A 26751-nucleotide genomic window follows, 5' to 3' on the forward strand; every position below is an offset into this window, starting at 1 on the left:
AACAATTGTAGTCCCCTTCTATTTACGTGTCCTAAACGTAAATGCCATAAGTCTTTATCGCTATGCTTTGCTACTAAACTAGATTGAAAATTATTTAATTGAAAATTTGCAGCAAATAAGTTACTCTTATGTTTATAGCAAATAAGTTTAAAGTTCTTTTTTCTTATTTCAGCCTTATTTTCTTTAAATACTACTGTGAAACCTAAACTGTTTAGTTTACTGACTGATAATAAATTATATTCTAGTTCATTTAAAATGAGAACATCAATGTTAATAGGAGTTTCATTGTAATAAACTTTTAATTTACCTTTTGTACGAGCCGTCATCACTCTTCCATCTGCTATTTTAATGCCAACAGGCTCAATTTCAATAATATTACTTATAAATTGTTTATATTTATTGCTGCACATATTCTGTGATGCTCCAGAATCTATTATAAACGAAATTTGGCTGTCATCATTCTTGAGATTTTCAGCTGGTAGGGCTGTGATAAAACTTACTTCGTCTTCGGCTACATGGATATTCTGTTTACCTTGTGTATCATTATTGGCTCTTCTGCCACGGGAATAGTTATTTCCTCGAAAAAATCTACCTCGATTATTGTTTTTTCTGAAACAATTGGACACTAGATGGCCTTCAAGTCCACAAAATGAGCATCGGGGTTTTTTATTGTATTGCTTCGTATAAAAAGAGGATTCTTCACTTTCTTGTACATTATTTTTCAGCTTCAATTCTGCATCTAATAATTTTGCTTTAACGAAATCAACAGATAGTTTATCATTTGAAGTTTCTAGGACAGTAATAACGGTGTCAAACGTATCTGTCATTGTCAACAAAAGGTGACATACCTTGTCATCTTCTTCGATTGTAGTTCCAGTCGATTCAAGCTCTCGGATTAAAGAATCGAATTCAACGAAAAATTTTTGTAAATCGATACCTTGTTTATATTTCAACGTTAACAACTTTTTCCGCACATATAAACGAGAAAGAATACTTTTTCTTTCAAACACTTTTTCTAAACTTTTTATCATTTCGAATGCTGAGTCACAGTCACGAATATATTCTAAATGTTCATCTGTAATGCATGTGACAATGATCGATCTTGCTGTTGCATCATGCTTTTTATGTTGATTTTGCTCGTCTCTTGATAATTGTGTGAATTGCGTTGCAGTTACTTCAGTGGTAATAAAATCTTTAACACCTTTGGCATCTAGAAGATTGCCTAATCTAAATTTCCATGACGAAAAGTTCGTAGATGTTAATTGCGGATACAAACTCACGGTTGAATTCGCGCCATTTAAACCTTGGACTGCCATTTTTTTTTGCGGTCACTCACAACACTGCCGGTCGGTATAAACAGCAACACTAAAAAACTTTACTTCTTATTGAATGTACTCTTGGCATGTAAAACTGGAGTCCATAACCTTTTGGAGAAGGAAGCTTGCCGAGTACTTATTAATTAGGTATATTTACTGGGAGACATAATTCATATGCAACGCTTCGTGACGACCATTTTATTAGACTACTTCAACTGTCAATATTGCCAACCTGATTTACATATACTTGGGGATCAGGATAGCTAACATTTCAATAAATGTTTCCAACTTGGAAACATTCTCACATCATTTTTTCTCTAGATTTTCTGAAGGTTCAGTAGGAAATATCTTATAGAAAAAACCGGACAGTTTAATATTAAGGATACCTATCATTTATTTTATGGTTAACTTGAATACAAATAGAAACATTGTAAGATTACAAATTCAATACATTTAAATTTTATTACATCAAGAGGCAGCCCCCAATACTTCTACGTATATTTTAAGTTGCATACCATTCATCGAGACAGAATGTCAACTTCAAAACTGTCTACAATTTCTCGTGCTTGCTGTCAATTTCCTCGTTTTCAGTCACTCTAAATAAAATCCTATAACCTTTTTTGGGATTTCAATTCGAATTAAATAAATTTCTTCAGAAACATACAAGAAACAAATACAGACAATGGCTTTACACGTCCCTAAAGCACCGGGCTTTGCCCAGATGTTAAAAGAAGGAGCCAGGGTAAGCTTTTTATTTAATATTTGTATAAAGTATGCACATGTGGTTTAGGGTGTATTGTAATAGCCGGTATTAATTCATTTTTTAGCACTATTCTGGTTTGGAAGAGGCTGTTATAAGAAACATAATAGCATGCAAGGAATTTGCACAATCCGTAAAAACTGCCTATGGTCCAAATGGTATGAATAAAATGGTCATTAATCACATTGAGAAACAATTTGTCACAAGTGATGCAGCTACAATTATGCGAGAACTAGATATAGAACACCCAGCAGCCAAACTCATGATACTAGGAAGTCAAATGCAAGATTCTGAGGTGGGTGATGGAACAAACTTTGTGATTATACTTGCTGGAGCACTTTTGGGTGAGTCATCAATGGTATCCTTTATTAACACAAACGAATATGTAATCTCCGTCTATCATCTGCATACTCTTTGTCTAACATCTATATTCGTTGTTAACACCTTAGCTGTGTTTAGAGCTACGCATAAGGCATATACGTGCCGTAGTGAACCATTGCCACAGTGCATTACGACAGAGTTGACACAGCCAACGAGCCAACTATCATAATTGTAATACCATCTATTTGTTTCTTAACACAGCCAAGGTGTTGAGAAAAGATGAGACATGAATATAATATATTCATGTCTCATGTCATTACAATTATGACAGTTGGCTCGTTGGCTGTGTCAACTCTGTCGTAATGCATTTAATTTTGATTTTATTAACCTAATATTATCTTCAAATTATTATTTTTTTTTCTAATATTCATATTCGCAAAACATTCGCACAAATTTCATGAATGCAAATGCAAATATGCCAAAATGTGCAAATATGCGCGAATACGAATACGAATATTTGTTACTTCACTACTTCTAACCAATGAAATGCTCGCTGTAATAGGGATGGCATGTCAAGAAAATGTGATTTTTTCAAATTTAAAATATTAATATATAAAATATGGCAACAAGGGGAAAATTGCGTGCGAGCCTTATTGTTTGACTTCGACCATATACTGATAGAAAGGGTTGATAAATACAATTATCTGGGAACCTGGATTAAAGAAAATAATAAAGAAAACAACAGACATAAGGGTCAGGATAGAAATAGCAAGAAATGCGTTTGCAAAAATGAAAACAATTCTCTGCAATAAAGATCTTAGATTAGAACTGAGATTAAGCAACTCAAAGATGTTACATGTTTTCTATACTACAATATGGATTTAAAAGCTGAACACATGTATTGTGAAAAATGGGCAAAGAATATAAAATAATAAACAACAAAAATAAAAAAATTACAATGTTTGGGACACGAAATGAGGGTACAGCGATATGAAATGCTAAGATTGATAATACAGGGAAAGATAAGAGGAGGAGGGAGTATAGGAAGGAGAGAATCATGGTTAAAAAATTTAAGTGACTGGTTTAAGTGCAGTTCAACAGGACTCTTCAGAGCAGTGGTAGATAGACTAAAGATAGTAATGACAATATCAACATCTGATTGGGAGACAGCAATTAAAAACAAAGTTATAATAGTTGTAGATATTTCTTTTGCAAAACAATAATCGTCACCATCACATATATTTTTCTCATTTTATATTTATTTTTTTATAAACTGTTTTGATAACTTTTATATGCTTTATGTAGAGCATGCTGAAGAACTAATTCGTCTTGGAGTAACTCCCACAGAAATAGCAGAAGGTTATGAGAAAGCACTAGACAAATGTCTAGAAATCCTTCCTAATCTTATTTGCTACACAATCAAGGATTTCAGAAACATCGAAGAAGTCAAAAAGGGCATACAAACCTCAATTCAATCTAAGCAGTATGGCAATGAAGAGTTTCTATCAAAACTTATTGCAGAAGCTTGTGTGTCAATTTTGCCAGAAGAAACAACATTTAATGTTGATAATGTTAGAATATGTAAAGTTTTGGGGTCTGGTTTACATAACTCTCAGGTAAGAATCTGTTTTATAATTATAGATATTAACATTAAAATAGATAAATGAAACTATTAAAAGTAAGGTATAGTTGTTATAAAAATGAGTGGTCGTTTGCCAAAAGCTGATATGTCCACTATCGATATTTTTCAGAAGAGCAAATTCAAATGTCCATGATGTCCATAAAATCACAGTTTTAGAAATATCATATTTGGTTTTGACTTTAATGTTTATAAAAGCTATTTATGTGAGTTGACATATCGTCGCCTCAAAGCCATAGTAGGATATGTACATATCCTACTGTTGCACGAGTGCACCGTATATGCGTATATATATATATACCATACACATCGCATCGGTACCATATGACTAAACTGGTTGATCGGTGCACTAGTGCAACAGTAGGATATGTACATATCCTACTGTTGCTTTTAGGCGACGATATAAGAAAAAACTGTAATTTTATGGCCGTCGTGGAAATTTGAATTTGCTCTCCTGAAAAGTACCAAAAATGGACATATCTGCTTTTGGCAAACGACCACTGAAATAAAATCAGAATTTTGGAATCAGTAAGTGCCACCCTACCTGATACATGGGTAGGTACCTAATTGCTATGCTTATGGGCTAATCTGGTCCGTTCTCAGATGTGACTTTCATCCCTGTCATGATACTGTCAAGAAACTATTCAAAATAATAATTGTTTTTCCATACAAAAAATACAATAATTAATAGTATTATTACTCTGCTTTAAAATAATTTTATTCAAACATTAAGAATATTACAATACTTTAAAACTTTTACAACTTAAAAAAATGACAACTATAAATGTCAAAATTAGATCAGTTGTATTTAATAGAGCTGATCTATTGTTTGTCAACTTTCTATGTTTTCCGTTAAATAAATAAATAAATAAATATTCAGTTTCTATACATTTCCTGACGTCTAAACGTCACTAGACATAAAAATAAACATTGCAACAAGTGAAGGGCCCAGGACTGTAATAGCTCAATGTTCCTATGTATCTAGTAGGGTGTCGCTTACTGTATATTTATTACAACATGCTATAATCTAGAAAAAAACATGAAATTAGTCATCCCAAGTCATCCTAACTGTTCAAAACTAGCCAGTATCATGTATAAGCATGAATTCTCAGAAATTGTGAACTCAGTCATTGGCTGCATGTAAGAAAATATGTTTCCTTGTTGGTCACTTTTATTTTCCCTGCTAGTACCAACTTCTTCCAATTTTTTTTTTAATTAACTCGTTCGATGCCCATACTTTAAACCGACTTCAACTGAGGTGCCCAAGCTCGTAACTGTTCATTTAGTAACACAATACCACCACAGATACTCGTGTATTGTCAGTACCCTCGATGAAATCCGTGCAGGCACACTGTCGGCATGGGCGCTGAACGAGTTAAACAATATTTAACAAAAGCAATATATTGTTAAACACAAATGTACCTGTATACAACACACAATGTCCTTATAGACCAGTAAGAATCTGTTTTTAGGTGGATGTGAGAGGTGGCATTCAGATTTTTGCGGATAAAGTTAGGTGATAACTTCGTTAATAATAATTGATTTATGCTCCTTCTCAAATATGCCCGGAACATTAATAATAAAAATAAAATATTTAAAAATTTCAAAAAATTTCGTTTTTTTTCTACTTTTTTTGCTTAAAACTTAAAAACTATTCATTTTAGAACAAAGTCCTATAGGAATAAAACAAAGGTAATTAAATTTTCTATCAGATTCTATCGATTGGTTAAAAATGTCTTAATTTATCACCCTTGCTTCAAAATAGCAATAAATATAAAATAAGGGGGCAAAACAAGCCTGTCCTTATTCAATGATTTTCCATCACTTAGGTTACACTTGGAACCTTCCTAATTCGCTTAGAAAATTTTTGTAATGTGCTAAAACCGTACACCAAATTTCATTAAAATTGACTTACTAGATTTTGCATAATAATATTGCAATCTAAACTTTTTTTAAAAAATTAAAATTTTTTAAAATCTTGCACAACAAAAACTAGAACATACAAAGATTTGTCAATTTTTTTACATATAAAGAAGTATTCCACCTATCTAATGCACTTTACAGAATTGAAATCGGATTATTTAAGCAGCCTCAGCAATGTTTTAAAGTTATAAACAATTTTTTGGCTTATAAACAAATTAGTGCTGTGGCCAGGAGGGGTGCTACGGGCTCCTTTATTTAGATGGACTTACCCAAGTTTTTTATGTATTTTGACCCGTAGAACACGAATTTTTTGGGTAACAGTTAATCCGGATGTCGATAAGATTGTTACAAACAAAGAACTTGAGGAATTACATAAAATCGATTTTTCGCAAAATAAAACATTTTTTGTATTTCTTGGGTAATTCTAAGCAAAAAATGTTCTTACAAGTTTTTTCGTAGGATGCATAATTTTCGAGATAAACGTGGTTTAACTTTCAAAAAATCGAGAAATTGCAATTTTTGAACGCGAATAACGTTTGATTAAAAAATAAAATAGCAATTCTGCTGACAGCATTTGAAAGTTTAAGTCAAACTATACCGGTTTTAATTATTGGCATTGCTAAAAATTAATTTTTTTATTAAACAAAGCTATTTGTTTATAAGCCAAAAAATTGTTTATAAATTTAAAACATTGCTGGGGCCCCTTAAATAATCCGATTTTAATTCTGTAAAGTGTATTGATAGGTAGAGCACCTCTTTATATGTAAAAAAATTAGCCAACTTCTAAATGGTCTACTTTTTGTTCAGAAAGATTTTAAAAAATTTGAACTTTTTTAAAAACATTTAGATTGCAAATTTATTATGCAAAGTTTATTAGGTCGATTTTAATGAAATTTGGTGCACGATTTAAGTATGTTACAAAGAATTTCGTAAGCGAATTACTAAGGTTCTAAGTGCCACCAAAGTGGTTAAAAAAAGAATGTGTGTGTACTTTGTACGCACGTAAGAAGGTATTCTTCTATTATATAATAGGTAATTTAAACGAAGTAAATATACTTAAAAGGTTATTTGTACTTATTTTATTTAAAAATCAAACTAACTTTCTTATCTACCACTTTCAAAAAAGAAGAATATCTTCAAAAATTATATAATAATCATAAAATCTCTAAAAAAAATAAAAAAATAATAACTTGCTTGGGGCTTGAACCCACTTCACGTCTACCGCGCCGTACGAAAGTTGACGCCATTTCAAACTGCACCAAACTCTCATATACGTCATGTGGGAATATACACAAACTAAACGTTTACACCATAAATTTATATGAATTTAATAAAATTATTAGTTTGATTTTTGTCGAAATAAAATACAACAAAATATAGAGTAAGAAAACGATATATGAGATGAAGATTTGTTCGTAATCAGATTATGTAAATTAAAGCATTGCCTACTAATAGGTAACTACATTATTTTGTTTACATTTTCCAAATAGATAGGTATTGAAACTATTAGGTATTTCCAACTGAAACATTTAGAATTACGTACCTGCGGCTTTTCAAAACTATTTAAAAAGTCACTATAATTATAAATATGATTTTATTTCTGTCCACACATCAATAAAAACTAATATTATACAATATTTTTGTTTACCGATAACCTCCATATTGAACAATTATTGACAGATCATTTCAAAATTTCAACACCCAATCATAGCCCGTATAACCACTAATACCATACTGTCGGTGTGCGCATGCGCGGGGATCAATCAAATTTTACCCTCAATCGATTCGCCGCTAAAGAAGAATATCTTCAAAAATATTGAATAACAACAGACTTATTTTGCCCCCTTATTTTGTATTTATTGCTATATTGCAGAAAAGGTAATACCTTAAGACATTTTTTACCAGTCGTATATCATACAAAATTCAATTATCTTTATTTTATTTCTGTACGACTTTGTTCCAAAACGAATCGTTTTAAAGTTATAAGCAAAGAAAGCAGAAAAAAATTGATGTTTTTCGAAATTTTTAAATATTTTAATTTTTTTATTAATGTTCCGGGCATATTTGAGAAGGAGCATAAGTCAATTATTATTACTGAAGGTGTCACCTAACTTTATCTGTAAAAATCCGAATGCCACCTCTCACATCCAAAAATGGATGTTTTTTCGCAGATACTTACTGGTCTATTATGAATACGCTTTGTGGTAAAAGTAATAGCAATAGCAAAGTGATTTATCATATCGTTATGTAAGTGATCACGCTTATGACCCATTTCATTTTTTATTTGCTGAAGCATAAGTGCATATTACATAAAAAAATCAGGTACTCTAAGATTCTTTCTCATCTCAGAATTAGCTTAGGCTTATCAATTAAGGATGGGAGTTTTTTTTTGAAGAGAGAAAAAAAGGAATTTGTTGGTATATTCTTTTCACTCAGCTTGGTTTTGGTAATATTTTGACAGACTGGTTATTGGAAACATAAACCTCTTACTATAATTCTTTTAAATACAGATGTATGAGGACTTATGATGTATGTGGGTCCTAGAGACAAAACATTTGTGACAGAATTTTATTTAGGTACCATTGTTAACAGTTTTATTATAAGCAACATAATGAATATGTATATATAAGTGACACATACTGTATACATACTGTTTTTAGGTTGTACAAGGTATGGTTTTCAAAAGACAAGTTGAAGGGGAAATAACTAAAGCAGAAAAAGCTAAAATTGCTGTATTCAGCTGTGCTGTTGATATTATGCAAACAGAAACTAAAGGTAAGGTTAAGTTAATGTACTTCTTTCTCATCCCTATAAACAATTCTGCTTGTTAATTGGCAGAATAATACCTCGCTAGATGTTTATCACTCCTTCTTTTGTGTAGTTGTCTGATATCATCGCTCCAATACTTCTACCAGTTGGTGATTTATCTTGCTTTTTTAACTACTCCAGTCTCTTCCATTCTACTTATGAGATTATTCCATGCATTTTATATTTAGTAGCCACTCATTTATACCCTCTAGATTAGATTGTCTGTTGATGTCGTCATTCTGATAAGAATTTATTTTAATTTCTCTCAATATTTTCATCTCTGACCCAAAAGTTGTGGAATTTTATCTTCTTATGGTCTATAGTGCGCAGGCAAATTATCTTAAGGTTAGACACCTGTCTTTTGCGGTATGCAAAAGCTCGCCAGTGCTATTTATGCCTGTCCCGTTCTTTATATTTCGTAGCCACATTTGTTTGCAACCTACTCCCCTCTTGCCCTCAATCTTTCCTTGGATGATTAGTTGAAGGATTGCGTATTTTTCTTCTCTCAGGATATGGCCCAGGTATCCAATTTTTTGTACCTTGATCGAGTTGAGCAATTCTCTCTTGGTATTTGTGCCCACATGGCCTCCAACTTACTAATGGAAGATATTTTCAACGTCCATGTCTCCATGACGTATGAAAATATGGACCATACCATTGTCTTGCTTGCTTGTTCGGAATGGAATTTTATATCCCGTTGAAATTTTTAATCTTTATTCAGTCTTACTATTTTTTTTATTTTTTAGGAACTGTACTTATCAAAACTGCAGATGAACTTATGAACTTTAGTAGGGGAGAAGAAAATCTTCTTGAATTACAAATCAAATGTATAGCAGATGCTGGAGCTAAAGTTGTAGTTGCAGGAGCCAAATTTGGAGATATGGCTCTACATTACTTACATAAATATGGCATGATGGTTGTCAGGTTGAACTCCAAATTTGATTTGAGAAGATTATGCAAAACTGTAAGCTCATGTTCAATATTGATGTGTTAAACAAAAATGTTTTGTAAACAAAAATTTAATATATGAATTTTATAGGTTGGTGCTACTTGTCTTCCACGCCTAACAGCTCCCACATCTCAAGAACTTGGTTACGCAGATATTGTATGTGTAGAAGAATTGGGTGATACCCCTATAGTTTCTTTCAGATTGGAGGGCAAAGAATCAAGAATTTCCACAATTGTCATCAGAGGTGCTACTGACAATTACATGGATGACATTGAAAGAGCAATTGATGATGGAGTTAATACATTTAAGGTAAGATTATAATATTACTTTGAGGTAATACACTTACTAACAGACTTTGCAACATATTTTACCAATTGTAGTGAATCCTTGTTACTTACTAAAGCAAGATTTGTGTGCCAGTGAAGTGGACAGACTATACTCTACGTCAAGTGTGTTTACATATACAGTGTGGGCCAAATAAAAGTGTCCACCTCGATATTTGGCAGTATTTATTAGATTTTAAGAAAATGACGACACATAAGGGGGACACATTTTTACGGTACATACATCTGTCATTTGTCAACCCCTTCTCTTCCACATCCCCCACCCCTTATTTTTAAATAGGGAATAGGGGCCGTGTGCTAGCTCAATTGAAAGGCTATTCAATTATCTATTGAAACAGACAAAAATCTGACAAAAAACAGAAAAAATGTTTATTTGATAAATAAATATTGTTTGTTGTTTAAATTCAATATTCAACCTACCAAAAGGCAGATGGGTGGCAGCTTGAACATTGAAATTAAGCAAAAAGCAATGTTTATCAAAAAACATTTTTTTCTGTTTTGTGACAGCAGTAGAATGTATTTTGAATTAAATAAATTACATACATTCTTCTTTTTGTGTCAACTAATTTAATTTAAAAAATTTTTTCTTAGACAGACACCCTGTATAAAAAATTATGTTAATGTTTATATTACTGAATAGAGAATTGAATAACCTTTCAAATGAGCTAGCACACCACCCCTATTCCCTATTTAAAAATAAGGGGTGGGGGATGTGGAAGGGAGGGGCTGACAGATGACAGATGTATGTATCGTAAAAATGTGTCCCCCTTAGATCAAAAATCGACCTGTTTCGTCATTTTCTTAAAATTTAATAAATACTACCAAATATCGAGGTGGACACTTTTATTTGACCCACTCTGTATATTACTGTACACTAATAAATATTAAAATCTTCCTGAAAAGTAAGTAATAAGGATCTTAATAAAACATGGTATTTGTTTATCACCCTATATAATTCAGTGACCCAGAAAATCACAATAAACAATATTTTAGTTTTATTTACAACTTAAATACAATTTTAACAATTTTTAGGCATAAAGTAGGAAAGTTCCTAGGGGTCGGTTCCTAGGGAAAAATTTTCATTTATAATAATTGTTATTATAACTTTTGTTATAAATAATATCTGTGGTTCCAAGGAAAAGGGGCATGAGTCACATTTTTTCTTGAAATCGTCAAAACGGTTTAACGAAAATTATTTTAAATGTTCTATTTGGTAAAAGGCCACATGTCTGAAAAATGTAATGCATTTATTCATTAGGGCCATTCAAAAATTAGGCATGAGTCAATATTTTATCTACACCAATAAAGAACAGGGACTCGACTTAAATTACGCCTATTAAATGGCACGCAGCGCAGGGTTTTAGTTTTGGAATAAGGCATCTTGTCGACTTAGTTCTGGAATGCGCTACGGAACGGCTCAGAACTCACAGGCGATTCTTACGGTTAACGTTGTTTAAAGTGTTTTTATGTGTTTATTTTATACCTTTGTGTAAATAATACAGCTATTTAAGTGAAAATTTAATAAATAATATCGTTGAAAATGTCTCAGTCTAATAGAAGCAGACAGATATTACGTTTTGTTGTTGGAAAATGCATCACAATAAGCAGGTTAATACAACATAACTTTTGCCATATTTGGCCCTAGGCAATAACGTAGTCTTTCGTTCTGCGTTTAAATATTTCAAAAATACTTATTAGTTTTCTCAGGATGCAAAAAATGAATATATTTAAAACACATTGAAAATTTTGACAGGCGACTTTTTGCGCCTTTATTCCCCTTAAATGAAATAATAAAAGTTGTATTATGCTTTGTATAGGAAATTAAGGACTCTAATGTGGACCAGCGTACCTAATTATTAGCTATACTATTAAAGTGTTTGGTTTACTTCTTTTCAGGCACTTCTTCAAGCAGTAACTTTCTTGCAGGAGAACAAATACCAACTGTTAATAAATCTAAAAGTATTGAAGATGGTAACTGGGTGCACATACATATTTTAACTATTTTAAATGTTCCTTCTTTGCCACACTTCATCTACACATATCTACATTACACTTTTTATAGATGCTTAAGTATGTGTTCTTATTTCCTGTATTGTTAATATTTTTTCTAAAACCCTGTAACCATCTTCTTGATATCGTCCTATTAGAAGTAATTATCACGAAATGCACTTTTTTGAGATTTTGACATTTTCATCAATTTTATCTTTCAAACACTACATTATAATAGTGTATTATTTGTGTGGATTTATTTATCTGTTCGGCGATTGACTAAAGAAATGAGTTTAAATTTCTTTGTAATGGATAGCTGTAACATACCTAATCTATTTTGTGATTAAGCAGAGGACTGGTATTGTATTGCTTAACCTGAGTATTATATTTTTGTTCCTTATCTTTTCGGCGATTGATTACAGACATGAGTTTAAAATAAATTTCTTTGTATGTAACAGATAGCTTACGTAAAGGGTTTTCATAGTCTACTTTGCGACTTTTGTGGTTGTCAGTATTTTAGTGCCAAAAGTATTTTATTACATATTAATTTATTTTGGAAGAAGGACACATTGTTCGTTTTTTAAATAGTAGACTATTATTTTTGATAGTTCCTTAGAAGTCAGCAAAATTTTATATACCTTTGTATAATATTTAAGTATAAAAATGAATCCCAAATTCACTTCTCAAAATCCAATAATTGTGTTCATGGAAAAACCACAACCACATGTGACTTTTTGAACTTTTCCAAACTTTTAAAAGGGCTACTTCAACTAAGACATTTTGATATAAATGGAAGCAAATTTTTGTGGCACGATATTAGATTGATTTCATATGGCACTGATGAAGGCATTGTTAAGTACAAAACATCCCTAAAACAAGAAGAACCATTTAAGTGCATTTCATTTTGCCAAAGGGAAAAATCGAAGGGTCCATTGCAACCCGAAAGGTGTAACACCGGACCCTTGAGCTCTTCAGCATAAGCAGAGAGAAAAGAAAGATTTACTAAGTATTTTGAATTTAATAGATTCAGAATGCCATGCATTTTATGAAAATTAACCAGACGGCAACAATGTCAGTGATGCAGATTATGTTTGTGATTCGGACGATATGTTTAAATAATATCCTAAACAAAATTTCCAAATAAATAATTAAAAAAAAAACCTCTCTTTTATTTACCCACTGACAATAAAAAGGGGCTTAAGTATGGATAACAATAATGTGTTACCTGTTTTATAATTTGGAAAAGAGACATATGTCACAAAACTAATAAAAAATAATAATAATTCAAAAAGTACAATATTACACAAATATCACAAAAGAAGATTAATTAATAAATCATCCTTACTCTGGTTAGAAAGGCTTTATATATATTGTTATTTTGAAATATTTAGTTCGTGCATAGCTTCTATTTACTCTTTTGCTAATATTGGCAAATCCTAAAAATGACTAACTAGGTGACTTATGCCCCTTTTCCTTTGAACCACAGATATTTCGATTGTAATTAAGGTTTTATTTTAAAGTTGGTAGTTTTTCCTTTAATTTGAGATATTATACAGCTATTTTACTCAAAATGCAGCCGAGTTACAAGACTTACAAGTGAAAAATCTTCCAGTTAAAAAAATATTCACAAAAAAATGATTTCTATGTTAGTTTATACCCTTTAAAAATTTGAGATTACGTGGCCGCATTCGAATTATAAAGGTGACCGTAATTACCAGGCCATAAATAAACGAATCTACATACAGTTGAGTCTCCGAGTCTTTACCCGTGCGTCATCATTTAAAGCATGCAAAATAAGTCGGAAATTTACTAAACGCAACAGTAAGTGACAGAAAGTGGGTATTATTCCGATCACGGGTTATAGTATAAAATTTGACGTTATCAAATAAATAGAATGTCAAATTTACGTTTTGCTTTAAAATTTTGGTGCATAATTACAGCTACATTTGAAGTAGCTTAATAAATTATTCTTTTATTATCATTGATTAATCAATAAATAAACAATTTATAAAAAAATTCGATAACATATTTTCTTTTTGTTATTTTATTCACTTTGGCGGAACATTAAACACAAGCATTCCTTAACTGTGTCAACGATGAGGTTATTTGTACGTTTTCCAAAATTTATCCGTAAAATAACATAAACTTATCATGAAATTTCTAACTCCAGTATAAAATTAGTTGTGAAAACAACTGTTTGTATACTATAAAAAACTTCAAAATGCAAAAGTTCGACAAAATAACAGCAAAAAATTCAACAAACTGACAGCCACAAAAGTAAACAAACCAAAACGTCAGAAATTGTACTTAAAATATGTGAAAACATCCCCATGTCACGTTGCAGGGTTGTCATGTCAAGTTGTGTTGGATCCTCAATGGAACGGAAGGGTAGCCAACTATCGGAACTTAGGAAAACACTGACTCTAACTTATAACTTTATTTAAAGTTTACAACATCCATACACGTAAAGTTACGAAGATGTTGTTTCGCGGGGTAGTCTTTCAGACACCCATCTCGCACGACTGCTAACTAGCATAGTAACGATCTTAATCTTAATATGAACATTAATACTTCTATTTTACCCCTCTGCGGGCTTTTTATATCTTCCTATAATTTGGACTTTGAAAGTGAACGGTACGTGAGTATCCAAGCGGTACGCGAGGTTACCCAAACAAGCTCCGTCAATCAACCTTCGCTTTTTTTGTGATTGTGGAAACAACATCTTCTGTAACGACCTAATTATGCTTAAATTGTATACATTTTTTTTAGATACATATTATATTATACAGTAAGGGTTTTTTCCCTTACTGTACACCTCCCATCGGGGGAAAAAATGAAAGCAATGGAAAACCTTTGCTCTTCATTTTTCCGTCCGCCCGTTTGGTGTTAACCGAGAATGCCTTGATCGACTCTTCTGTGCTTCCAATATGTGGGATCAGGTTCCCTGCGGTTTTGAGATCAAATTTTTTCTGCCATTGTATCGCCTTTATGCTTCTCCTTTCTTTTCTCTAATACCACTTTTGTTGCTTCAATTTTTTCCTTTGTCCTTGTAATTATCCCCCTGACTACTATCTCTTCTTTTTCGCTGTGTTTTTCTAACTTGTATATTGTAAGCGTTGCATTCAATTTGTCTGTGCAGTCTATTAATTTTTCCAACCACTTGTTGGTAATATGCAAGCTATTTTGTCGTTGTACCGTGGCTTTTCCCAAATTCCTGTCCAATATTCTTAGTTCCTCGAAAATTTGTTGAAATTTTTCTTCGAACATAAATAAATTGCGATGTTCCTTTCAATCGGTCAACTAATACATAAATACTTCCGTATATACCCGTAAAGTAAATAAAAATAAAACGTATAAATAGATATAACACCTAAGCGAAAATGTAGAAGTTATGCAATATGATTCATGTATTCCGTTCAAGTTCAACTATGCAATAGGAAGTATTAATAAATAATGGTTTGGCTTACTAATAAAAAAAATTTAACATGACCTGCCTTATATTTTGATGCATTTAACGTATGTATTTAAAATCAATGAAACATTAGATCGTATAATGTTTCTATTTTTATTTTTAGTTTTAGAGATTCTAATTTTATTTAGAAAACTTTTCGTTTAATAATAATAAAATTAAAAAAATGAAATCTATATAGCAAGCTGTATAATAATTAAATATACACATATAAAAAGGTAAACCAATGTAACTCACTTTTGTCTTTTATCCCTCTCATTGGTTCGTGGCTGTTCCTGGAAACTGGGCGTCCACTCTCAGCAGTTCCGTTGATCTAGTCACCTCTCGTCGGATCTGTCGTTCCAGCTGCCTTCTCCATCGTCTATACATCAATCATACGGCGAATATGAAGACTAGGGCAAACGCTACTATTCCCAATACTTCTGGAATAGATATATCGTATCCCTTTTCTTTAGTAGCTGTGGTGCCTCCGCTGTTTCACTCCTGGTTTATAAATATTTGTTCTTCATTCTCCTTGTTTTGGTTGTTTCCCATAACTATTTCTTTTCAGCGTCCTGTCGTCTCAGCTGCCCAGGTTCATTCTGGCAGGGTCGCCATGTCGCGTTGCAGGGTTGTCATGTCGAGTTGTCGTGTTGGATCCTCAATGGAACGGAAGGGTAGCCAACTATCGGAACTTAGGAAAACACTGACTCTAACTTATAACTTTATTTAAAGTTTACAACATCCATACACGTAAAGTTACGAAGATGTTGTTTCGCGGGGTAGTCTTTCAGACACCCATCTCGCACGGCTGCTAACCAGCATAGTAACGATCTTAATCTTAATATGAACATTAATACTTCTATTTTACCCCTCTGCGGGCTTTTTACATCTTCCTAAAATTTGGACTTTGAAAGTAAACGGTACTTGAGTATCCAAGCCGTACGCGAGGTTACCCAAACAAGCTCCGTCAGTCAACCTTCGCTTTTTTGTGATTGTAGAAACAACACCTTCTGTAACGACCTAATTATGCTTAAATTGTATACATTTTTTTAGATACATATTATATTATACAGTAAGGGTTTTTCCCTTACTGTACACCCAATCGTCTTTCTTTGTACCTATCTCTTTTCAATGCACTGAGTCTAGATCGTTCATAAAAATAACATGTGTTTTTACTTAATAACAGGCGGCAGTTGGTTTGTCATTAAATTCATGCGTGGAAGAGAATGATGCTACATAAAAAGTATGTGTTTTATCTCGCCAGGTATTAATGACGCACGGGTAAAGACTCGCGGACTCAACTGTATAGTCGGTTTGGGAAATTTTAAAACTGGCCGTTAGTACAGGTGGCCGTTAGTACAGGTGGCCGTTAACACATATTTTACTGTAGTTAGTTTTCAATAATTTAATCGAACATAATTAATTTCATACATTATAATTATAGGGAATCTCTCGAGATGGCAGATTTGTTCCTGGTGCCGGCGCCGTTGAAGCAGAGTTAGCTGTTCAGCTGACTAAATATGCAGACACTCTTCCAGGCTTAGAACAGTATGCTGTCAGAAAATTCGCATCTGCCCTTGAAAGTTTTCCCAAAACGTTGGCAGATAATAGTGGACACAAATCCACAGCAGTATTAGAAAAAATATTGGAAGCTCACCAGAATGGTAAAGTTAATATTTTTTTCTTTATGTATTATCCCTTTCCGTGCGAATGACGTCCAATGACGTCGTGCACTTCTTAACCATTAACGCCTACGGCTACCATATGGAGCCAACAAATTGCGTACGCATCGGAGTCTATTTACCATATTGTTTGGTAAAATTTCGGAGAGAAATTCGGCCTATTTGTAGTTCAAGGTTACCTCTTCTCGAATGAACAACTCAGATTTAGTTTTATACCTATTTTCCAGTGTAATAAATTTTTGAATTTTTGGTTGGTTTTGTTGTGCCAAAATATGGACATTCGTTTCGTGTAAGTATTTTATTCCTTACTTTTTGCACTAGGATGCTAGTTTTTTTTGTAAAAGATCTTCTACAAACTTCAATAAATAAGTTGTATAAGTTTTCATAATTGTTCATCTTTTGGTTTTTTCTTAATTACGCTAAAAATGGTGTTCCCAAATGGAGCCGCTAGGTGGTTTGCTGGATACCTCGTTTTCACTATTATTTTTTTACTTCTCTTATTTTTAGCGAAATTTCTTTGAAAGAAGATCTCGATATAGCTTTCGAGGAAAGCACGATAGTAATAACGATGTTTCGGCCGTCATAGACTCTCCAGATAGTAACATTTTGACAGACCGATGAAGATGACGCCGATGAAGATGACGCGGGTTTTATTGATAATCTAAATCGCTATCTTAAAGCGCGGAAATTGTATTTTCGGATGATACTAGAATCGGAGGCACTGATGAAGACACGATCGTAGAAGAAACCACTTAGATCCACCCCGTAATAGCAGAGCAATTCCATCTGTGCCAACTTCAACTGATGGAGGTCTAATTATGTTGCCGCAGCAAAATGCAGATTTTTGTAAAGAAGGGGATTTGGTTCCTACAGTGTATGATTTTCCAGAGTTTGATTACTCAAAGTGTGCTGGTTCAAGCTCTACAGAACTTTCTGGATTACACCAACTAGACCTGTTAAAAGGTTTTCAAGACAGGAGAAAAGGACATTGTTGTTCCGAGGTCAAAAATATTGTTTCACAGTACAATAATAATATAGATGGCACTGATTTGATGGATATAATTTATCTTGCTATCGAATTGGAATCCGTTCCAAAAAATGGTATTGGCCCATTTTTACGTCTAATGGACGCGAACATTCAAAACGCATGGAAGTTGTATAGAAAATCTGCTCGTAACATTAGCCAATTGGACTTGAAAGAAGATGCTCACGGATTGGATTTCAAGGCCGGAGGAGAACAATGTGCTACAAATCTGTATTTATTGTTTTGTATTGGTCCCATATGGGAACAGTTTTTTTCTCAATTATTATTTCATTTACAAACAATTTTCTTCCTACATTTTGTACAGAATACTATTGCATCACTTATTTCAGAAACAACCTAAGTCACATTTTGGCGATTTGGAGTTTATTACACCAACATGTATTTATGCTTACGGAACTTAGGTGTATTCTGCATTAAATTGTGTGTAACCCACAGAAATACATGTTGGTGTAATAAACTCAAAATCGGCGAAATGTGACTTAGGTTGTTTCTGAAATAATAGTCTAGGCGCCAAATAGAGGTCACCGTGTCCTTTTCAATTCTGATGGACAAACTCAACGGTTTCTTATGGATTTTTGGCTGCTGATTACGAATTTCGAGGGTGGATTTCGATCCGAGTGGTCAAAAAATTGTTATAAACAATTTAATTGTTTATAAATTGTTTATAAGGCTCTAGCTCATAAACTAAAAGAGATAAAAAAGAATGTTTCAAATAAAAACGTCCGTTGATAAAAACCGAAGAAAATAACGTTTACCAAACTTAAATCAAACAATTAGAACTCAAGATATTGTAAAATTAGTGTACAATGCAAATTGCAAAATAAGTACTTTTCGAAGCTTTATCGATAGTAACTCGGCTTCTATGCATGCAAATGAGCCTTAGAAGGTCTCATTTTAAAGCCTCATTAATAGGCTTCCAAACAGAGTTTGTTAAATTACTTGATCTTCATTTGTTTTAAAGTTATACCCATTTGAAGTAATAATTTTCTTAAAAACATTGTACATTAATTTGTTTATAAGGGTTTCAAGCAAATTTATGCTATACACATTTATACTTTAATTAACAATAATGATAGAGGAACTCAAAAGAAACATTTTGAGCTTACGAAAATGTTTGTAAGTTTATTTTTGGCCAAGATATCGATATTTTAATAGTGCGCTCTGAGGCGCCAGATCGGCTCACCGCGTAAAGGAACTTCTCGATGCAAATTATAATTTCTATGTATATATACGTTATCGACATTTTTCATTTTTGCAGATCCTAATAAAATTTGATCATATAATTCTTATAATTAAATCATCATACTGTACCTCGTATCACCTTTCATTCTATTTACTGTCTTCTATTATTTTTTGTACTAAATTAGAAAAAAAAAACATTAAAAACTAATATTTCAGAAATAGAACTTAAAAGTAAGTTGATATTATTTATTAACACTATTTTTACAAACTTTTTGTTTCATGCATCTGAATCGAGATATACAGGGAATCTCAGCTTTTTACATCTGCATAAGTCCTTAGAGCAATTTTTACAGTTGCATGGTGGTACTAAGTCTGTTCTTGTAGGCAGTAAAACTAAAACTTTCTGGTGCTTCAGAGTCTAATTATCTGTATGATATAGATATAATCTGTATCATATAGATATCCAGTGGATAGTGGATAGTATCCATATAAAGTGGATTCACGTCTTTTGCAACATCATCCAAGGCACGTCAATTGTGTGCATGCCGCCACAACATAAATGCTCGTTTTATATGCAATGATGATGCTGCAAAATAACTGATGAAAATAAAAATGGACATCACATATTGGTTCATTTGCATCCGTAGAAGCCGAGTTACGATAAAACGTCGAAAAATACTTGACTGTGAGCCGATTGCGCCTCATAGCGAGCCATTAAAATATCGATATCTTGACCAAAAATAAACTTACGGGCATTTTCTTAAGCTCAAATTATTCCTTTTGAGTTCTTCTATCATTATTGTTAATTAAAGTATAAATGTTTATAGCTCAAATTTACTTGAAACCCTTATAAACAAATTATTGTACAATTTTTTAAAGAAAATTATAACTTCAAAAGGGTATAACTTTAAAACAAATGAAGATAAAGTAATTTAACAAACTTTGTTTGGAATGCAATTAATGAAGCTTTTAAATGAGAGATTCTAAGGCTCATTTGCATGTGCAGAAGCCGAGTTACGATCAATAAAGCTTCGAAAAATACTTATTTTGCAATTTGCATTGTGCACTAATTTTACAATATCTTGAGTTCTAATTGTTGGATTTAAGTTTAGTGAACGTTTTTTTCTTCGTTTTTTATTAACGAACAAATTTTATTTGAAACATTCTTTTTATCTCTTTTAGTTTATGAGCCAGAGCCTTATAACAATTTATAAACAATTAAATTGTTTATAACAATTTTTTGACCACTCGGATCGAAATCCACCCTCTAAATTCGTAATCAGCAACCAAAAATCCATAAGAAACCATTGAGTTTGTCCATCAGAATTGAAAAGGACACGGTGACCCCTCTGGCGCCTAGACTATAAGCGATTCTATTACATTTAAAGATTTTTAATAGATTTTGTTGATAACAAAAATTTTTTTCTAGGCGTTAATGGGTAAGGACGCGTCCATAGTGCACGCTCGTTTCCGAAGTCAGAGCCGAGTCGGTGTGCGAATACACACTATGTTATATTAATAATATATACAATCATAAGATTCGATTCCAGCAATAAAATTGCTGGTAAATAACTTTTCCCAAAAATGGCCTATTCTCAGATAATCTGCCCAGACTAATTGGGGAAGCGTTTCTCGCCGTCTTTACTAGCCTATTTGTTGGCATTCGGCTTATGTGGTCGTTTCATTCTACTCTTCTGTTTCTTACCCAGTTATTAATGTTATCCACCTTGTATCTCCGTTGTATATCAGTACTTCTAACTCTGTCACATAGTGTCTTACCATCGATTTTTCGAAGGGTTTTTATCTCTGCTGTTTCTAGCATTCTTTTTGTCCTTTCTGTGTCAGGTCGTGTTTCTGCCGCGTATTTCATTATTGGTTTGATGACTGATTTGTAAATTCTGCCTTTCATTTCTTTTCCGATATTTTTATTTCTTCCTATTGCAAGGGCGGATCCAGGGAGGGGGCCCTCCGAGAATAAAAACAACATAAATTTAAATTTTTGCAGTTCAAATGTTTTCAGTTTCAAACACATATACAGTATGTCCCTGTAAGTTGTCTCCATATGGAAAACTTTTTTATTATTAGTTTTACGAAAAAAATTATTCTTTATAAAAAGTTCTGCATGGTCCAAAACCCAAGATTCAGCCATCAGATATCAAATTTTATGAATGTTATACGAGGTATGTCAAAAAGTATGAATTTCACTCAAGAGTAAAGTAGCTTTATTTTTCACATTATTGAAAATTGCTATAGAATAGAATAGAATAGAAATATGCTTTATTGTCATGAAAAATTTAACAATTTTATAGACAAAGCTTACAAGAATCATAAATAAAAACAATAACAAATACAATTTACTAAAATTATACAAATCGTCAAATATAAATAAAACATAATAAAGTCAAATAAAAATCAGTAACAATCTATTGCAAAATTTAAAAAAAATTGCAAATTGCGTAATCTACCTAAATAAATTTAATAAGTGATTTAATAAGTTATGCTGCTGCATATGACACTCAAATATAGATTAAGATTCTACTTATACATAAGAATACTGTAATTTCTTAGTTATTGGTTAAGAAACTCTGCTATTGAATAATATGGTCTTTCAGATAAATAGGCTTTTGTCATTTTACGGAACTTGGGGAAAGATGTTGCAGATTTAAGTTGTAGAGGGAGATGGTTGTATAGTTTTTTTGCAGAATATAATATAGATTTCTTTACTAAGTCACTGGACGGGATCGATAAATAGATGTCAAAAGTAGAGTTTCTGGTGGAATAGTCATGTCTAGGTCTTTCTGGAAAGACAGGTAGATGTTTACGAATTAAGCAAACAGTTTCTAAAATATATAAAGAAGGTTGAAATGCTATTATGAAAAGTTGTTTGGAATTAAAAACTATATTCTAATACGCAATTACATCCTTCTAATTGATTTTTTTTTGAAAAATTATGGATAACTAACATTATTTTCAGTTATTTCAATTCTGAAAACTTTTTCATTATTAATTTTACGAAAAAAAGTGATTCTTAATAAAAAGTTCTGCATGGTCTAAAACCTAAAATACAACGTATAAAATTTCATCAATTTTATACGAAGTAGTAAAAAAAGATAAATTTAGATCAAAAGTAAAGTACCTTTATAGTTCAGAATATTTCAATTAGAAGGATGTAATTACATACTGAAACATACTTTTTAATTCTAAAAACTTTTCATAATACCAATTTTCGATATTGTGAAAAATAATCGTATTTTACTCTTGAGCGAAATTCATATTTTTTGACATACCTCATATAAAATTGATCAAATTTGACATAAGATGGTTGTATTTTAGGTTTTAGACCATGCAGAACTTTTTATTAAGAATCAATTTTTTTCGTAAAATTAATAATAAAAGAGTTATCTGAATTGAAATAACTGAAAATAATGTTAGTTATCCATAATTTTTCAAAAAAAATTTTAATTAGAAGGATGTAATTGCATACTAGAATATAGTTTTTAATTCCAAACAATTTTTCATAATAGCAATTTTCATCATCATCATCATTCTCTTTGCCTTATCCCTATGCGGGGTCGGCTTCCCTAATTGCATTTCTCCACACAATTCTGTCTTGGGTCATATCAATGTTAATCCCCTTTACCAACATGTCCTGCCTTATCGCCTCCCCCCAGGTCTTCTTTGGTCTTCCTCTCCTACTCCTTCCAGGAATCTGCACTTCAGCTATTCTTCGTATTGGGTGATTAACGTCTCGACGTTGAACATGACCGAACCATCTTAACATAATAATTAACATAATAATAATTAACCATCTTAACCATCTTAATAATAGCAATTTTCAATATTGTGAAAAATAAAGCTACTTTACTCTTGAGTGAAATTCAAACTTTTTGACGTACCTCCTATAATATTCAAAGAATTTGATATTTGATGGTTAAACCTTAGGTTTTGGACCATGCAGAGCTTTTTATGAAGAATAACTTTTTCTCGTAAAATTAATAATAAAAAAGTTTTCCATATGGATACAACTTACAGGGACATACTGTATATGTGCAAAATAGAAGATAAATATATCTTCTGGACTAGAATTGAACAAAAGCAGTAACGGAAGCTTCAAGAATGACATAGGATGTTGTGTAAATCAAAATGTTGATAATTTTACAAAGTGCCAATGGTTAGAACGACCTTGGTAGCCATCATTCGTATCAATTTCTATACTCTGTACACACAAAGAATAAAAATGAAATGAAGCGTTACTTGGGTCACCAGCACTTAGAACAAAGGAGTTGATTGGTACTTTTGCACATTCAAAAAATGTGATAATAAAGGGGATGACAGCCCAAAGCCTTGTCACGAAACCTTTAACATCTTTCGCCAAAATAACGGGCAACGACGAAGCGATACAATCCCATGAAAAAACATCAAGCAGACCACAACGAGTGCCTTCAGGTTGAGCTAGATTTTCTACAAAGTTATCGCAACCCGCAAAAGTAGGCCATTAACCAGATATACTCTCAGAGGTCTAAACAGATACAAGAAAATAGAGAAAGACTACGACCAATAGGCGAGTCTATAGTGTTCTTAGGTAGACAAAAATTCCTCTAAGAGGCCATCGTGTAGGTGGCCTTCTGCTTCTGGACGAAGATGCTGGATCTAGCAGTGAGGGGAATTGTGAAGGTTTAAAATCGCATCAGAAGATAAGACTCTTAAATAACACCTATTCACAGCATCTTACCGAGCAATATACATTAGTAGCAACAGTCAAAATCGATTAATAACTTGTTGTACTAAAGAAATAATTGAACAAATAATGAATCAGGTTCAAAGTGCAAATTATTACTCTGTCATATTTGGCGAAACGATCTTCGTATCTCACGTGAAACAGCTTTCTCTAAATTTGAGATAGTACATACACAATAACAACATTCGTGAAGATTTGTAAGTTCATTGACGCTTATGAGAACATAAAAGTAATTAGTGATAATCAAGAAAGAGGGGAAGAACAAGGCCTGACAAGAGAAGCATTGGGAAAAATAGTATTAAACTTGTTAAAAGAACTGCACTTGGATCTGAAGAAATTTGTAGGAATCGGTACTGACTTTAATAATACTTTAATAATAATAATAACTTTATGGCAATTAAAAGTGTGTGAAAAGTGCCTTAAAACTCACCATTGTAACCCTAATTTTTAAAAATTACCCCCAGACCCCCGGTACCTAATCCCAAAAAAAGTTCAGGGCCCCTTCTGAAAATCGGTCCTGGATCCGCCCTTGTCCTATTGTTTCATTCAGTCAACCTGCGGTTTTATTTACTCTATTCACTTAATCTTCCACTTCTGTTTCGAGCTTTCCGTAGCCAGATAGTGTGCTGCCTAGATTTCTAAACTCCATCACTTGTTTTATTATGTGACTCTTCAGTCCTATCTGTGGCAAAAATCAATATCTGTGGCAGAAAGTTTATCTAATGCCATTCCCTCTTTGTGAATACACACTCAGTCCTAATTTGCGTCTTAGCAGATTTACTGTTAAAACCACGCATTTTGTTTTTTTTTTGGGATATTAACATGTTTAATTTTCTAGCGGTTATATTAAATTGGTGCAGCATGGTTGTAAATCATCTTTACTGAAAATCATCACGAGAGAATAGTACTGCATCGTCTGCATAGCAGATTATTTTAAGTTGTTGAGAAATAATTCAATCATTTTAGTTAATGCATATTGTTGAGATCCTCGGATTTTGTAAACATTTTATATTTATTTTTCAGGTCAGAAAAATGTTGGAGTTGACATAGAAGCTGAAAGTGCAGTATGTGACGCTTTGGAAAAGAACATCTTGGACCTTTATCAATGTAAATATTGGGGACTGAAGTATGCTGTAGGAGCAGCAGCAACCATTTTAAGAGTCGACCAAATTATTATGGCGAAAAGGGCAGGTGGGCCAAAAGTTAGGCAACCAAAGGGAAGTGATGACGAATCTTGAAATCGTTAATTTTGCGCTTGGTTTCTCGTATACACTTAAATTCACCTTACAACTCACTTGTATTAATCTGTTAATTTAATTTTTTAATTAATATTTCTTAACTAATACCGTGTTTTCTTTACATGTCTCATTTTTTACATGTCAGTATAGTACCTATCAAGATATTTTAGGAAACCGTATCTTAATCCTATTACAAAGTCATTTGTATTTGATTAGTATCGTTAAATTTCGAGACATGAAAATACTGAATAGCAGGTATAATAATTAAAAGTACAATAGATTAAAATTTATTAATTTCTACCTGGGTAGACAACTTAACCACACCATTCAAATACAAATGAGCTTAAGGTTTTGTAATAAACTTAAGGTTCTCTAAAAATATCTCGATATGTAGTATACATGTAGTATACATACCTAGTATTTTTACAGCACTATGCTATATCAACAACAAGAACTAAAACTCGGCAGTCAATGAGGTTATTTGGCTCCGAATTCCATCCTACTACATCGATTTACTTGATATTTTCACAGTGTGTAGAGAATAGCTCAAGAAACAAAGTCTACCCTATGCCGATGTGTGCATTTATCTTGGGGGTGGTTACCACCCCTTCTCGGGGCGGGAAATTTTTTGGTTAAAATAACTATGGAAGTGGCTAGAGAACCCAATTTTAAGCAAAAACTGTTCTATAAGTTTTTTTTTTGAAAACTCGATACTTTTTGAGTTATTCGTGGTTGAAAATTAACCGTTTTTATTGAAAAAATGACACATTTTTGGACGGTTTTCTGCGAATACCTCAAAAACTATGCATCTAACGAAAAAAACTATATAAAATATTTTTGTAGCCTATAAAAATACAAAGAGATTCGTACCTTCATAAATCTTCTAGTTATAACACAAAAAGAGATATGGTAGGTGAGAAGAGTTTGTTTTTTGGTGCATGCTCAAATCGGTTTATTCAACTTTAAATAAAAGAGAAACGGTTGATTTTAGGTGTATAATGCTACTAATCATATTGCAGTTATTGAAAAGACCTTTTAAAATGAGCAATATTAAATGTCGATTACATTGAAACTAAGCTAGATATGCTGCAAGAAAAATTGATGACTAATGTATTTTAATAAAAAATGAGAAGTATATTTAACACCCCATCCATCATAATTTAAATGCATCGTTTTCCTTCTACACTACTTTTTACTATAGTTTTATCTCTATGTTATAAAAGTTAAACGGCTTTGAAATGAATGGTTTTTGAAAAAAATAAGATCAAATTATAAAGCGCATTTTTAAATTATCTTAAAAATCTTCCTTTTTCTTCATGTAACTCGAAAATGATAAGAGATACGAAAAAAAGATACCACATAAAAA

General features: G+C 32.3%; 1 protein-coding gene across 1 annotated transcript; it reads left to right on the forward strand.

The window, feature by feature from the left end:
• Positions 1 to 1859: 1859 nt before the first annotated feature.
• On the forward strand, positions 1860 to 25490 carry LOC114328474 (T-complex protein 1 subunit theta). The gene is made up of 8 exons (XM_028277332.2): positions 1860 to 2058; positions 2144 to 2420; positions 3703 to 4013; positions 8620 to 8734; positions 9514 to 9731; positions 9807 to 10025; positions 16945 to 17164; positions 25171 to 25490. The coding sequence occupies exons 1-8, from the start codon at positions 1999 to 2001 to the stop codon at positions 25383 to 25385; spliced, it is 1635 nt and encodes a 544-aa protein (XP_028133133.1). The 5' UTR covers positions 1860 to 1998; the 3' UTR covers positions 25386 to 25490.
• The last annotated feature ends 1261 nt before the right edge of the window (positions 25491 to 26751 follow it).

The sequence above is a fragment of the Diabrotica virgifera genome, chromosome 7, assembly GCF_917563875.1.
Source record: "Diabrotica virgifera virgifera chromosome 7, PGI_DIABVI_V3a".
Classification (NCBI taxonomy): domain Eukaryota; kingdom Metazoa; phylum Arthropoda; class Insecta; order Coleoptera; family Chrysomelidae; genus Diabrotica; species Diabrotica virgifera.